This window comes from Macaca mulatta, chromosome 7 (assembly GCF_049350105.2).
Source record: "Macaca mulatta isolate MMU2019108-1 chromosome 7, T2T-MMU8v2.0, whole genome shotgun sequence".
Taxonomy (NCBI): domain Eukaryota; kingdom Metazoa; phylum Chordata; class Mammalia; order Primates; family Cercopithecidae; genus Macaca; species Macaca mulatta.
In genome coordinates this window covers 169,380,161-169,396,026 of record NC_133412.1, presented here as the reverse complement: position 1 = coordinate 169,396,026, position 15,866 = coordinate 169,380,161, and the positions used below count along the sequence as shown (strand labels likewise).

Here is a 15,866-nt window from a genome sequence, read left to right as displayed (position 1 = left end):
CCTAAGCCCAGGACTGACCCAGAATCAGGTTTCAGTCCTGGTTCACCAGTTACATGGCCTTGGGCAAGAAACCTCTGCATGCCTCAGACTCCTCATTTGTAAAATGAGGATTAAGCGAGTTAACATGTGTGGAAAGAGCTCAGAGCTACACCAAACATCTCATAAGTGCTATACAAATGTTTGTTACTGTCAGTGAACTAATAAAGAAAATGATATGGTCCATGTTCCTCGTAGTGTTGAAATGTACTGGGCTGGTCATTCAGGTATCATTCACTCATTCACAGAATAGCGGGTGTTTGCTAGGAGCCAGGCACTATGCTGGGTGGTGGGGATAACGTGTTGAATAAGATAAACTTTGCTCTTAGATGACTCAGATAGTTGGGAAAATTGAATGTAGCTTTGCGATTCGATTTGCTACAGGTGTGATGATGGAGTGGGATCAGGAGGGGATAGGGAACAGGGGACCTGTCCTGCCCCAGTGGGGCAGGAAAAGCATCAGAATGAAGGTGACACTGGGGCTGAGCCTTTTAAAGCTGAGTAGATTGTCTACTTTATATAAAGCACAGATGAGAACCAGACACAGTGTTCATGTTTTCTTCTTTTCTCTCTTCAATTATCATAATAGAAAACGACAACAGCAACAATGCTAACAAAGTGAGAAGATTTCACAGATACATTTTTACATCTTTTAAGGTTAGATATTTTTAATCAAAAGAGCACATCGAAATCCTACATTAAGAAAGAGTCTTCGCTGTAGAAAAGTGAGTGATCGCATGGTGAAACCAGGTGCTTGGGTAGCAAAGGTCCAAGAATAGTTAAAATACCTTTTATGAAGTCAATTGCTTACATTTACAAGTTGATCATGAAAACATCAGTAAGACACAGAAACATTTCCGATGCTCTCGGCACGAAGAACTGGTATCCGGAGAGCAGCAAGTTACAATAATAAGGTTTCTGCAAAAGATTAAATAGTATAAAGAATATTAGTATGCCTTCAACTGGCGGAAATAGGACTGAGCACGTGGAAAAAGGTCAGAAATAAGATGCAGATTTGCTCAAAGGTTGCTACCCAGCACTCCCACGCCCATCCCATTCCTAAGCTCTTCCCCAAGCATGCGCCTCAGAGGCAGTGGTGAGGGGCCAGGTCCCTGGAGATCGCAGAGACACAAAGTTAGGGGTGGGGAAAAATCCAGCCCCACACTCCCATCCACTTTGTAGGGTTTTCTGCCTTCAGTCTGGGGGTCCCCACAAATGCCCAAGATGGTGGAAACAGTCACATGGATTTCTAAGAGACCCATATGACATGCTGGGAGTTCCAGATCACTGTCCTCCGCTGGCATTATTTGAACTCATGGCAGTGACCATGATCACTGCTGCTGCTCAGAAGAGCTTTGATTTATTCAATGACTCACAAATGGGGAAAAGTGGAAAGCACGCATCGTTTTGGAATCAGAGATAGGATGGTCCAGGGCAGGGTTCCCTGACCTCGGCACTGTTGGCATTTTGGGGCTAGGTAATTCTTATTTGTGGGGGGCTGCCCTGTGCATTGTAGGATGTTCGGTGGCATCCCTGCCCTCCACCCATGAGATGCCAGCAGCAGTCCCCACCAAGCTGTGAGAATCAAAAAGGTCTCCAGACATTGCTGATGGCCCCTAGCCCTTCCTTGAGAACGACCAGCCTCATGAAAGTCACCACTAAGTCTCCTAGTGAAAACTCGATAGTTAGGTGTCCTGGGCTCAAGACCCCTGTCTTCTGAGAAGCTCCACCTGGCAACACTCCCAAGCCTCTCGGAGACTCAGTTTCCTCAGGTTAAAAGGTTGGAAGCTCCCTTCTGCCAGCGTATAGAGCCCTTGTCAGGACCATCTGCACTGTTGGGACAATGCTTCGAACGGCAAACGCGGTAATGGTGTGGTTCTTTAAGAAACTGGCAGAAAGCAAGCCAGTGAGACAGATACAGGGGACACAGGGATGTTGCTCAGCCACATGGACGGGGCTCGGTGTGGAGTGGGCTCTGGTTCTCCCAATAACCAAGGCCTGCAAATTCCCTGCAAATATGCTGTGCACAACTGTCAGGATTTATTTCCAAGGCAGAATGGGGCTCAAATCTCCTCTTGGGGAGGCAGGAAACCAGCTTGAAAAAGGATCCAGGAGCAGATGACGACCTTACCAGATGTCTGGATGGAGCCATCTGGGCAGGGGTGAGGCGGCCGCCACAGTCAGAAGACCAGCATCCGGAACCCCCCGGGGACCGCACCGCCTGTGCAGCCTCTCCAAGGACCAATGGCCACGTCATTCTCTGCTTTTATTTTCTATCTTGATAATAAACGCATGGCTTCTACAGTGACTCAGAACACACCACACACTTTTATTTCAAAATTTATGGAGTCAATTTTGTGTACTTTTTGGCTCTTCCATTCTGCTTCTGGCAGTAACTGTTTTCTCGCTCCAGGGAGTCTTTTATCGTCTTCAGTCATGATGGGTTGCATTGCTTTGTCCTTTGTCACTTTCCCTCCTCCTCAAAAAGAAACCCAGTAAATGCTCAAGGTCTGATCTCAGAAGGACGCACTGGGAATGTGTGGGTGCTGTGATAATTCTGGTTATCCAGATTTTTCAGAGAGTTCCCTTTTCCTGTTTGGAAGTTGTGGACTCTGTCCCTCTGGGTTCTCAGCACTCAGTTCAACCACCGTCTCCTCCATCCCTCTCAGGGAGTGACCATGGTCAGGGGCCTGTGGAATGGGCCAGGGTGGGAGGGGCTGGGGCAGGTGAACATAGAACATTCAGGCTCTGACTGTTCCCTTTGGCTCCCTGAGCAGAGCTCCCTGGGCCTCCCTGTCACAGCAGCTCAGCCCAACCCTGGGACTTGCTCAGGGACAATCACTGGGCATCTGCCAGGATGAAGCAAAGGGGGCCCGTGGCAGCTGCAGTGAGTACAAGCCACCTCGGGGCTCGGGCAGGCAATCCTGGGCAAGCCCTTTGCTTCCCACTGAATGCACAACATGCTGGACCACGGACCCCTGGGCCAGGCGCCCAGACTCTTGTCAGCTCTCCACTAATTCTCCATGTGGCCTCAGCTGCTCTCCCCCCAAAATTAAAGGTCTCGATTAGATGCTCTGTAAAGCCTCTTATCACTGCGAGGTTCTGAAACTGATAAATCCATGTGCACTGCTGCCTGCCCCTTTCCTGGACTTACACTTGAACATGGCAATCTGGCTACAAGCTCTTCAGGACCAAACCTCAACCCCAGTCTCCGAGGCCCCAAATCCAGAGATGGTCCATCCCAGGGGGATCACCCTGGTGGGCACGGATGCAGGTGCCTCTAGAGCTGACAGAACTGGGTCTGAATCACAGCTCCTTAGCTGTGAGCAATCGGCTCTGGCCTCAGTTTTCTCCACAGAAAAATGCGACAGTAATTAATGTGCATCTCTCTGCATCCTCATTCCTGCCCCCAGGGGCAATTTGAAAAGTAAATGAGACACAAATAGAGCAACAAAAAGATATGCAAAACTGACACCAGCAAGAATAATAACTGGTAATAACATTACTGCTAATAACAAAGGCAGATCATGCTTCTGAAGAAGGAAAGTGCCATTTGTCTTGCAGGGATCAGGCAGCAGCGCTGACAACAGACAGACTCCACCGAGCCTCTTCAGTCTCCAGGGACCCACTCCAGGATATGCCAGAGTGCTCTGGCCGGCCTCCAAGCCTTCCAGCTGAACCGGGGCTGGAAAAGCGTCTGCTGCCTTTCCAGCGAAGTGCTGCTGCCCCTCCTCCCAGCCTTTCTCCCTCAGATCCTGGGGGATCTGAAAGGAGAGAGAATCATTTCTCTCTTGGGGGTAGAGTGGAGCAGGGAGTCTTATTTGCTTCTTGACCTTGACTTCATGGGAAAGGGGAAGGACAGCATTGTCTTAGAGTAGGAAGAGCTGCGCCATCATCCTGCCTGCCTGGGTCCCTGGAGGCACAAGTCCTCTTAAGACAGGCCTGGCTACAGTGGTGTCTGGCCACTTCTCAAAGACTTCCAGTGGTGGCCTCTCACAACCTCACAAAGCAGCAAGTTGCTCTTTTTTTTTTTTTTTTTTTTTTTGAGACAGAGTCTCGTTCTGTTGCCCAGACTGGAGTGCAGTGGCACGATCTCAGCTCACTGCAGCCTCTGCCTCCTGGTTCAAACAATTCTCCTGTCTCAGCCTCCTGAGTAACTGGGATTACAGGCATATGCCACCATGTCTGGTTAATTTTTGTATTTTTTTTTTTTTTTGTAGAGACGGGGTTTCACCATGTTGGCCAGGCTGATCTTGAACTCCTGTCCCTGCCCGCCTCGGCCTCCCAAAGTGTTGGGATTACAGGCATGAGCCACTGTGCCCAGCCTAAGTTGCTCTTTTGAATCACCTAATTGCTTGTAGAGGAACAATGGAGGGGCACACAGAAGGGCAAGCACAGAGAACATTCCAGAAAATGCAGGACACTTTCTCTGAGGCACAGCTATTTAACAGGCAACCCCATCAAGGGAGAAGCCAGTACAGAGGTCCCAGCTAGAGACTGAACAAGGGGTGATCCCTCTCCCCTGTCACCTTGCAGAACAAGATGGTCCCAGGACTCTGACTCTGCACTCCTGGCTGCTGTGAGCCTCTTTCTATGTGTGGGTGCTTCTGTTGGGGTCCTGGGTGTTGGCCAGGGAGGGTCCCCTTTCTGCCTGCATCCCAAGAAAACCAGTCTCTGGGAACTTCACCGGAGACTTCCAAGGAGACTTGAGTTCAGTCTTAAAGAAGCGGGCATGCCTTCGGGACCGGTACCCCTGAAATCTGGGCAGAGAGAGAGCACTGGGCAGGAGGTTGAGCATATTCCACTCTGAGGGCGGTCAGGGACCTGTGGAAGCCAGAGCTGGCCCAGGCCACACCATGACGGGCATCTTGAGAAGCAGCCTCTGCAGATTCAGGGCCTGGTGTAAATGTGCCCTGGAGGTGTCATCCAGTCACAGAAGGCAGTAGTGTGTGGCAGAAAGAGCCTGGCTTTAGAGCCCAACTTCCCAGGTTCAAATCCTAGCTTGTCACTTTCGTGCTGTGTGACCTCAGGAAGGCGACTTCATTCCTCTGAGCCTCTGGTTCCTCATCTGTGCACTGGGGCGATGATGCTGTGTGGTGATTGTAAGGAGTTAGTGTGCATGCAAGTCTAGCGGCACCTGGACACATAATTCAAGCAGTGAGGACCGGCATCTTTCTCCCCTTTCCGAACTGCTAAGACGGACCCCCGCTGAGGCAGGAGGGAGAGTGCAGCTCGCTCTGGCCGGAAATCCATCCTTTGCTCCTTAATCAGACACTAACGGGCGCATCTATCTTCATTGTTGTTTGAGAGATGGTGGTAAACAAAGTTGATAAAGAAACCATAGGAGACCAAGATGGAGCAACCCCAAGGAAGTCACTGTAATCTGCAATACAGAGTGGTCGAGGTCTCCAATGCCCTGGACCATCTACCGCTCTGATACTGAAAAGCGAGAGAAGCTTGAAAACTGAATTTAACTGACATTTATGTTAAGGGCTGGAGGCTGAGGGGCCTCCATAGGGAAAACTGCAGCCGGAAGCGCCCAGTTCCTGGGATGCTGGAGTCCTCTTCAGGGCTAGAAGCCATCCTTTTCTCCTGCCATTGCCTTCTCCTCCCGTTGCTGCAGCAAACACAGAACTGCCTCTCTCGACCGCCATCTCCACGGGCCATTTGGAAGCCAGGCAGCTGCCTCCTGCATCTTTACAGGGGTCAGGCCCTCCTGGGGATGTGGGGCCAGAAGGGAAGATCTGAGCGTGTGAGGCAGAGTGACTCCATGAGGACATCACGCAACCCCGCCTTGGCTCTGGGCTTCTCGCCTTGGGTTTTCTCATGGAGACATCCATCTGTTAAAGATCTTGCTTATGGAGCAGACCTGGGGTTTGCTGGAGAGAGACTTGCTGGAGACACAGCCACCCACGCACGCCGTGGCTAACTCCCCAGCCCAGCCTCCACCCTGTCAGTGATTCCAGGAATTCCAGGCAGGTGGTCTGTGTCCCTTCTCCCTTAATGCCAAACTCAGGCTCTTTGCACTCGTGACCTCCCCTTAAGCTGACGCACTGGCAGATGATAAACGGCGGCAGTGACGGATGTGATCAGTAGGAACTGGCAGCCATGAGCAGGCACTGTCTGGAGCCAAGCTAGGAATCCTATTACCATGGCGGCTTCCAGGGAAGAATGCTGCTTCTGGACACCTAAGACGTCCCTTTGCCTGTCGTCAAGAACGCTCATTTCTCCTGAGACCAGAGTGAAAAGTCCAGCTTTCTTGTAATTGTCCCTAAACCTACACGCGAGCTTCCTAACCAGCTTTTAAAGTTTCTCTACCACAGAGGGTGTTATTGACACAATTTTTCTCTTTTTTTTTTTTTTTTTTTTTTTTTTTTTGCAGTGTACAAAGTGAGGAGAAAGCCTCTCTGGGCCTAGAGGTGAGTGAGCCCCCTTCTGGGACCTTTCTCACTCTATCTGCACAGGGAGGCTGCCTTGGGAAGGTGTGGGGCTGGGGGTCGGTCCTGTGCAATAAGATTTCCTAAGGAAGAAAGAAAAGTGTGCCCTTCTTTCTGGTTTTTACTTGGAAGCTTCCTTGTTTGCCAGGACCCCAGATGCTGATTTTTGAGAATTTAAGGAAGTGGCTTGGGCAGAAGCACTTTCACGCTGCAGGAGAATGCATGGTATCCACACTGAGTGTAAAGGACGGGTGACTGAGCAGCCTGCCAATCTTGCATCCACCTTCAAGATGCCTGGACATTCTCCCCAGGGCAGCTTCTCGGCAACCTCCTCAGGGAAGTGCTTAGTTGGGGCAGAGAGAGCAGTGAGCTGAGCAGTGAGAGAGAGCAGTGAGCTGAAACAGAGAGGACACATCTTCCTGTCCCGACTCCTCCACGAACGTGCCTGGTGACCACAGGCAAATCACCCCCCTCTCTGACCCATGCATTGAATAATTCAGTGGACATGAATCTTGTTCATCTTTAAAATTCCACGATTCCTCAGAGAAGAAAGAGTGTCCTCACGTGGGTGGCCTGAAGAGTCCACTGCCTGGCAGATCTAGCTGTTAAAGACATCCTCTCCCATCCTCTCCCCTCCTCTTCTTAAAAAGAAGAGAAAGTCCAGCCAGGAGATAAAAACCACTAACAACACTCCCAGAAACCCCACCCTATGACCAGTAACCTCCCATCCCTGGGTCTCCGGATGCACTTGGGTCTTGGAAGGGACCGGGTGTCTCGTGACAAAGGTGCCATTTCAAAGTCAAATTAGGAACATCCAATGGCCCTACTAGGTGGCCAAGGGACTGAATGTTAAACCAGAATTGGGTCGGGAACACTGAAGTCCTGAGGGTCGCTCCTGCCCCAGCACCCCACACCCTAGGTTCGATAAGTTTGCATAAAAACAAGACACACGAGTGATTATTTACCACCAGCAAGCGACCATCAAACCGTGCCTATGTTTTAAACCTAACTAGCTGTTCCATCTAGTCTCCTGTTCCTGGAATGTAGTTTCAAGGATCCCCAATCTGCCCTCTGAAGGCCTTGCCCCATCATGCCTCTAGGGGTGGGAGGCCCATACTTCCATGTCTTCTGACTCAGCTTGACCACAACGTGGGATATTTGAAATCAGGGCTGCTGGGGGGAAATTCCAGAAGGATGGCTGCTGCCTCTGGTCAAAACTCCTGGTTCTAGAACATGAGAGCAGCCAAAGGCCAACAGCAAGTCAGAGCTACGTGCCAAGCCTCACCCCATGGTGGTGGAGGGTGCGTCGTCCTCAGAAGGTGAAGGCGTACACCACACCCACCACCACGATGTTCCCCAGCGTGGCTATGATGGCAATCCATAGCAAGACGGCGTCGTTGGAGGACCGAGGAGGATCTTCCGGCTGGCCCTGGCCGTTGGCAGCTGCGTGGACATTGGCAGAGGAGTTAAACAGGGAGTACTCGGTGCTGAAGTCCTCGTTGGGCGAGTCCATGAAAGCTCCTCCCATCATGGGCAGCTGCAAAGAAGGAGAGAGAGAGACAATTATCCAGGGCCATGGGAGCTTGGGTAGATGTGCCCTCCGAAAGGGAAGTGGCCTGGCCAAACAGCCCCACATGAAGCTACAACTTCCACTGCACCTGCAAAACAGGGCTTTGCTTTCATGGTTTTATAATTGATGGTGCATATGGTAATCTATAAAAAATTAGTGTTCACAGCAGCCTGTTGAGGCAGACGTTGTCATGCCCACGCTACTATGAAAGCATCAAGGAACTCACCCAACAGCTAGCTGGTGACTCACTAGGACTCACAGCAACCCCTCCAGCCATTCCCCTCCCCCAATGCCAGGCTCCTCCATGACAATATGGGTTGTAAAATACCTTCATTCCTCTTCTAATTTTAAAAATAATATATGCTTAGCATAGAACACTAAGAAAACACAAAACAGGATAAAAAAACGAGAATCATGATCCCACCACATGATCACTGCTAACATTTTGATGGTTTTTATTTCCAATCTTTTTTCCTCTGTGTGTGTGTGTATGTGTGTGTGTGTGTGTGTATGTGAGAGAGAGAGAGAGAGAGAGGGTGAGCGAAAACACATTTAAATGTGTTTTTTAATCCATGTTTCAAAATGACCATCAAAATTCCATTTTAACAGTTGTGTATTATTCTATCACGAACATAAGCCAAAATGTAACCACTGCCCTAGAGTTGGAGATTTAGCAATTTCCACTTTTCCTATGAAAAATAATACACTGATCAACATCCTTGTACATCCTTTAGCATGTACATGCATCCTTGTACACACATTGTTATTTATTAGGGCAGACTCCCAGACACACAATTTCTGAGTCGATGAGTATGAACACTGTATACCTTCCGGTGGATAGGAACAAATACCCCAGAAGAGTGACCCTAATTCCCACCGCCTGCGCCGCACACCACTGCACACGGGACGCCAGAATGTTTGTATTCATGGATCAGAACTTCCCATCTCTGTTTTTAAAGGTTCTCTGCTGCTCAGACTTCAGGTGGGAGGTGAGGTGCTCCAAGGGAGGGGGTGATCCTGGACACAGCAGTGAAGAGGAGGCCCCTCCCTGCCCCAGCCCAGGAGGCCCACATCCAGGCTTCCCAGGCCCTCTCCAGAGGCAGAATGTGCATCTGCATTCCCGGGCTGGCACTGACACCTATTTGGCCCATAATCAATGTTTCTTTTGAAGGGAACCTGAGTGAATGAACACGACACAGTGATGCCTGCGTTGGATGCACAGTTACCAAGCACTGCATGAGACAGTATTCTGCGTGGAGCTCCTGCTATGGTCAGGGGCTGTGCTAGAGATATTAAAATACTCTCAATCATTCAACCATCCTGGCGGAGGCTACTACTGCAACCCCATTTTACAGATGGATAAGCAGAGGTCGAGGACATAGCACTAATCTGTGGTGGTGTCAGGGCTGAGCGCCAGGAGTGTCCGACTATGAGCCCAGGCACTCTCTGCTCCGCATGCAGCCCCATGGGCTTCAGGGTCAGGCTCCTGGAACATGAGAGGCACACGGGTGCCTGGGCAGCTGCGGCTCAGAAGCTCTCTGGCCTGCCTTGAGTCTCAGTGGCCTCTTCTTAAAGGATGACCATTACCAGGTCACCAGGTGGCCCTTGAGCGTCTGCTTCTGATGGGCTCCTGCCAGGAGGCACTCGGCACCTATATTCCTAACATGGTGCTGTCCTTGAGGGGATGGAGCAAGGCAGTTGTTGACCTTGACAGTGCAGTGACTAGAAGGGACTGTTATGGGGCTCAGGGCAGGCCAGGCGCAATTTCCGAGTGGGGGCTGCAGGTTACCATGCTGTGTTCACCCCTCGAGGGGTACATTTTTATATAAGTACTTCTTATACGTATAACATATTCTATTAATATATTTAAATTAAATATGATGACCAATGCAGACAAGAATATTACAATAGTTTTTTTAGGCTAAAAATACAATTTTAAGTGGAAATAAAAGAATTGCAGGTCAGATGGGGTGCGGGTGAATCAGACACATGCCAGCCTAATGGGCGGCTTCCCCTTCCCCAGGTGACATCATCAGTGCCTTTGCCCAGCCTGTCCACAACAGAAGGCCTCCCAGGCTAAGGTAAAGTCACCAACATTTGCTGGTGGCCTCTTGGAAAGCAGGCTCAGTGTGGGAAGCTGTGCTTTCTTCCTCTTGGGTGTGACAAGGGGGTTTGTTCTGCCCCCACATCCCCCCATGACCCCTGCCAGATTCCCCGGAATTAACCAGAGTTCCCGTCCCTTCCCACTCATTGCTTCTTGTCTCTCCTCCCTCACCAGGCCCCTGCTGCTGGGTGCTTAGACAGATGGCTCCCTGGACTCCACGCATGGGATCTGATCCACTCTTCCACCCCATGGAGCTCTCTGGGCATATGTCCCATCTCTCTCCTCTCTTTAGAGCAAATGTGAATGAGATGAGTATTTTCATCCAAATCACTGGGGAAAGAGGGAGGGAATCTGGACAGATCCTTTTGTAGGACTCCCGCCAACCGGGTCATCAGGTGGCCCTTGAGCACCTGCTTCCGATGAGCTCCTGCCAGGTGGCACACGGCACCTGTATTCCAAACACTCCTGCCAAACAGGTCAGGGTGATGCCCTCCAGCCTCTGCACCCCTCACTTCTCTGCCTCCCTGCAGGTATTTATTTAATACCTTTGCATGTCAGTTTCCTGTTGCTGCTGTGACTAATTACCACAAGCACAGTGGCTGAAAACAGCACTAATTTATCATACAGTTTCAGAGACCTCACTAGACTAAAATCGAAGCGTTGGCAGAGCTGCACTCCTTCTGGAGGCACTAGGGGACAATCTGTTTTCTCCTCTTTCCCAGCTTCTAGAGGCCGCCCACATTCCTGGGCTCATGACTGGGCTCATGGCCCCTTCCTCCATCTTCAAAGCCAGCAGTGTAGCATCTTCCAATCTCTCTCTCTCATCTTCCAATCTCTCTTTCTCATCTTCCAGCCTCACTCTTATAAGGGCCCTTGTGATGACACTGAGCTCCCCTGGCTAATCCAGGCCACTCCTACCATCTCAAAATCCTTAACTTAATCACACCTGCAAAGTCCCTTTGGCCATGAACGGTAACCCGTCCACAGGTTCTAGGGGTTAGGATGTGGACATCCTTGGTGGGGGCATCATTCTGCCAACCACACCCCGGACTTCTGTTCCAGAAAGGAGTCAGGATGGTGTGCATAACTGGATGTCCACTTCCCATTAGACAGAGAACTCTTGAAGGCAAGGATATGGTCTACTCATCACAAACTCCCTCAGCCCCATCCTTAACATACAAAAAAAGTGACAAGTAAAAGCATGCGGAATTAATGAATATGAAATCAGCAGGAGGGTTCCCCACAGGCGGTACTTCATAAACCCCAATCCTGGAGCTCCCAGACGTGGGACAGGCCTCATGGGGAGTCCCCTTTGCCCTGCACCTGTGGTGGGAGCTCAGAACTGCCAGAGAGGATGGTCACTGTTGGATGGATTCTGCTGTCTCGGAGCGTGGGAAACGAGGGTGGGTTCTGGTGTCAGAAAGGCTCGGGGTGAATCCACATACAGTGGGGCTTGGGTGAGTGACTCACCGACTTGCCTCAATTTCCCTTCTGTAAATGATGAAGAGAATGCAGTCCAACCAGCGAGATTGTTGCAAGCAGTGAATAAGATCATGTATAAGAAAGCATGGCCCCAAACAGTTACACAACAATTACCAACCAGTATTCCTTCCCTCTGTCGTCCTTGTAGGAGAGTATTACATGCATCTCTTATCCAGCTGCTTAAGCTGAAGTGAGGAAATCAGGAACACGGCATTTCTAGTCATGTGCTTTTTGTGTGATCAATAACTAGATACTCATTTTTAGTTGTCAGCAGATGGCCGCCCGTGCCCCCACCGTATGCTGAGACAGGCGGCTGAGAGGTGCTCCAAAGCCGGTCAGCCCTGTTGCTCCATCCGTCTCAAGTTTGTTGGTTTTATTTTGTTTTGATATTTTTTTCTTTGTAAAACAGGTTCTAAATGGAAAGTGCTGAGTTAGACATAAAAACAACTTCAACCATCCTGGCTAACACAGTGAAACCCCACCTCTACTAAAAATACAAAAAATTAACCAGGCGTGGTGGTGGGTGCCTGTAGTCCCAGCTACTCCGGAGGCTGAGGCAGGAGAATGGCGTAAACCCAGGAGGCGGAACTTGCAGTGAGCTGAGATCGTGCCACTGCACTCCAGCCTGACTCCAGAGCGAGACTCTGTCTCAAAAAAATAAAAATAAAAATACAAAAATAACTTCAAACAGCAGAATTCCATGACTCGAAAACAAAAAGTCAGTCTCAATTCCAACATTTGGAAGTTACGAAAATTTGATGAGGATCTGGCTTGTGGTCAGCACAAGGGGTGTTGGCTGAGGTCATCCTGGAAGCAGGTGGTGAGAGAATGTCACTCTCAAAGCCCGCCCGACCAGCTCCAGTCTACTTTTAGCCACTTTTAAAGATGGCCTTTTGGTGGCACGCCACTGCTGGAAACGAGCAGCTGGGCTTTCTCGCACCAGTGGGCAGGGGTGGCCACCGGCCTTCAGAGAATGGGACTCTTGGATGAGGTTTTGACTCAGATTTGGGGGGTGTGATCCTAACCTTAAACCCTAGAAAAGCTACTGTGCAGAAGAGAGAGTGGCTTAAGGGGGCAGAACTAGAAAACTAGTCTCCTGTTGCTGAGTTAGACGCTGGCAACCAGGACAACACGAGGTGACCTGGGGGGCGATGGTGGCCTTGATTCCCTATCGGAGGAGATGTTCATGTCAAGATTAAAAACAAACAAACAACAACAACAAAAAAACATTTGTTGGCCGGGTGCGGTGACTCATGCCTGCAATCCCAGCACTTTGGGAGGCCAAGGTGGGAGGATTGCTTGAGGCTACGAGTTCAAGATCAGTCTGGCTAATGTAGTGAGACTCCATCTCTACAAAATATAAAAAAAATTAGCGGGGTGTGGTGGTGTACACTTATGGTCCCAGCTACTAGGGAGGTTGATGTGGGAGGATCACCTGAGCCCAGGACATCGTGGCTGTAGTGAGGTATGATGGCACCACTGCACTCCAGTCTGGGCACCAGCGAGACCCTGTCTCAAAAAAAGAAAAAGAAAACAGAAACACTTGTTGGCTTGTCGAAGAAAGAAGGCTGTATTTTTCTGCCTACACTTTTCAGAAGGCAGGGATCTTCCACAGTATCACAGTATCCCCAATGCCTAGACTAGAGCAGACACTCAAAAAATATTTGGTGAATGAATGAATCCTAGGACCATCAGTCAAGAATCCTGAGGGCATGATAAGATTTAGCCCCAGGGCCAACATTGCCTCCTGGTGTGATCTAGGTCCGCTTCTTAACCTCTCTGAGGCAGAGGGTTCTCAGTTAAAAACAGGGAAAATAATAAAGACAGCTCATAGAAGGGGGCTGCTGGGAGGTTCTTAACACTGGATGAAAAATGCTTTCTAGGGGAAAAAGGCAAGTCACAAAATAAATTCATTCTTGAAATCAAAAACATGCATGCATAATATTACCATGTACTATGCATGGATTTATACAAATGTTAGTAAAAGTACCAACGTGGATTGAGAAGCCAGACTTGCGATTGTGGCTGCCTCTGGGAAAGGGGAAGATGGAACAAAGGAGACCGATTTCATCTGCAGTCGTTTCTTATAAGGAAAGACAAGGCAGACATGATGAAATATTATAAATGGCCTATTCTGGTCAGTGGGTATATGAGTGTCTGGTATAGTTTGGTATTTTTGAACTTCCTAAAATTAAGAGCAGTGCTTCGAGCATTGGAGTGCACTGCGCGTGATGGTTACAATCGATCGTGGCTGTGGGATTAAGCACTCTCTGAATTCAGAAGGGTGCCCCAGGCTCGGAGTCCCTGCCCTGCAGTGTTGGGGCACCATGTGGCATGTGGTGGCTGAGTGTGATGTGGGGTGTTCCAGGTGGTCCGGGCCATTGTGGACAATGGGATGACACCCCCCAGGGGCCTCAGAGGGCCTTGCCTTCCCGACAGTCTCCATCCTGCTCCAAGAGCAGAGCTGCTCTAAGGAGTGGGGTGGCCTTTAGGTCTCCACCTGTTCCTGCTAAGGAGGTGACTGTTATATAAATCTCCCCTAAGCGCCACCTCTACAGAGAAAGGAATGGAAAATGCTTTCAGAAGGAAATCTTCAAAGCATGGTTATCAGAGGTGACCTTGGCAGGCCTTTCAGAGGACGGGTAAACACAAAACAACAGAAGTGTAATTGTGATGGCTTGTGATACGGGGGCCACCAGACCCTCCTCCCTTAGATGCAGTCTCAGTGCCCGGCTTGGCCTCGCCGGTCCTGTGGCATCCTGGCCCAGAACAGTTAGAATCTGATGCTCCTGGGCTATGAATTTTAAAGTTAAATTTGTAGGGGGGTAAAGACAGCCATGTCCCCAGTGGGCTGTGCTGCTCCCATGCTGCTCTGGGTCTGGAGAGCCGAGATCTGGCCCTGCTCCAGCCCTGCCCTGTCTTGGAGCTTTACGTACTAGGGAGCAGCTTGGATGGGGTGATATCTAAGGTCAGAAGTCCCTGCCCAATACTAAGAAGGCTGAAATCAGTTATAGACAGGCCTAAAGTGACAGCCTGTGTGGCAAATATTGCCACACAAAGCCTTCAATAAAATTCTCAAACAAAATGTAAGATGCCCAGTTAAATTTGAATTTCAAATAAACAACAACACAATTTTTAGCATAAGTATATCCCACATATTAGCATAAGTGTATCCCACATATTGCATGGCATATACTTATCCTAAATAATTATTTGTTGTTTATCTGACAATGAAATTTAGCTGTGCATCTTTTTATTTGCTACATCTGACAACTCAATATGTGGCTAATCTAAAAAATAGCAGCAATTTCAGAATTTGTACAAGAGACCACGCCTTCAGTTTTGTCTCTTCAGAACACACCATCTGTGGCCCAGGCTCTCTGGAGGACCTAGCACATCAGAAAATTCCAGAGAAGCCTCCAGTTAGTGTACAAACATTATAAAGATAATTTCTCTCATCGCTAAATTCTCGCAGGCTCTCTGTGGTCTAAACATAAAGCCCGGTTAGATTTGAATACCATCCATCCATCCTTTCGTCATTCATTCAACAAATACCGAAGGCCCACTGGCACCAGGAAGTGATAGACAGACATTAGGCACACCAAGGGTTACTCATGACCTCTGAAGGGCTCAACATTTTAAAAGAATATAGACTTAAACACACAGTCACAAAATAGTGTCGTGTGCACTTTCACAGAGAGAGGAAAAAGGCGATGGGATTTTGATGGGGTGAAGACATTTCAGCTAGAAAGAAGCAACACAGGCCGGGATTCTTTACAAGAGCTGCAGAATCAGGCATGAGACTGAGCTCCCGCGTGATTCCTTTTTAGCTGTATGATGAGGGCAAATGACTAACCATCCCATGCCTCAGCTTCCTTATCTGTAAAATGAAGATAAGAGCAGGAACCACCTCCTAAGGTGCTGTGGGGTGACAGAAACTCACAGCACCTGGCTGTGTGTGTTCCATGCTCGTGAGCTGTCATTGTAAGTTTCATCCTTGCCGTGTGGCCCCGTGACTTCCAAGGCAAAGAGCTGGACCTGCTGTCTCAGGCTCTCTCTAGAGTGGGGTCTCTTTTGATTTTCTCCATTTTCCACTTTTGGGTCTGGTTTACTTTATGTGGATTCCACTGGGAACGTAAGAGAAGAAATGAAAGGCGCATGGCGAGGTACACGCTGATCTCCTCATAATGTCCTCTGATGGGGAGGGCTGAAGCCCCACAGAGCAGGAGGGTCAGCA

The 15,866-nt window shown here is 49.4% G+C and overlaps 2 protein-coding genes across 5 annotated transcripts in view; both read right to left on the bottom strand.

Moving 5' to 3' along the window:
- Window positions 1-583: 583 nt before the first annotated feature.
- LOC100426700 (uncharacterized) lies at window positions 584-4,074 on the bottom strand. The gene is given in 1 exon segment (XM_077941678.1): window positions 584-4,074. A coding segment is annotated over 1 exon segment (522 nt). The 5' UTR covers window positions 3,933-4,074; the 3' UTR covers window positions 584-3,410.
- C7H14orf132 (chromosome 7 C14orf132 homolog) overlaps window positions 584-15,866 on the bottom strand; it is a 48,582-nt gene continuing 33,299 nt past the window's right edge. For 3 of the 4 annotated variants that reach the window (XM_015144457.3, XM_077941679.1, XM_077941680.1), the window contains one exon: window positions 4,230-8,010. In XM_015144457.3, coding sequence (XP_014999943.1) covers window positions 7,786-8,004 — 219 coding nt within the window. In that variant the 5' untranslated portion in view covers window positions 8,005-8,010 and the 3' untranslated portion in view covers window positions 4,230-7,785. Of the gene's footprint in view, window positions 955-4,229; window positions 8,011-15,866 lie in introns of those variants that run through there. The other variant, XM_015144455.3, reaches the window with a different exon arrangement.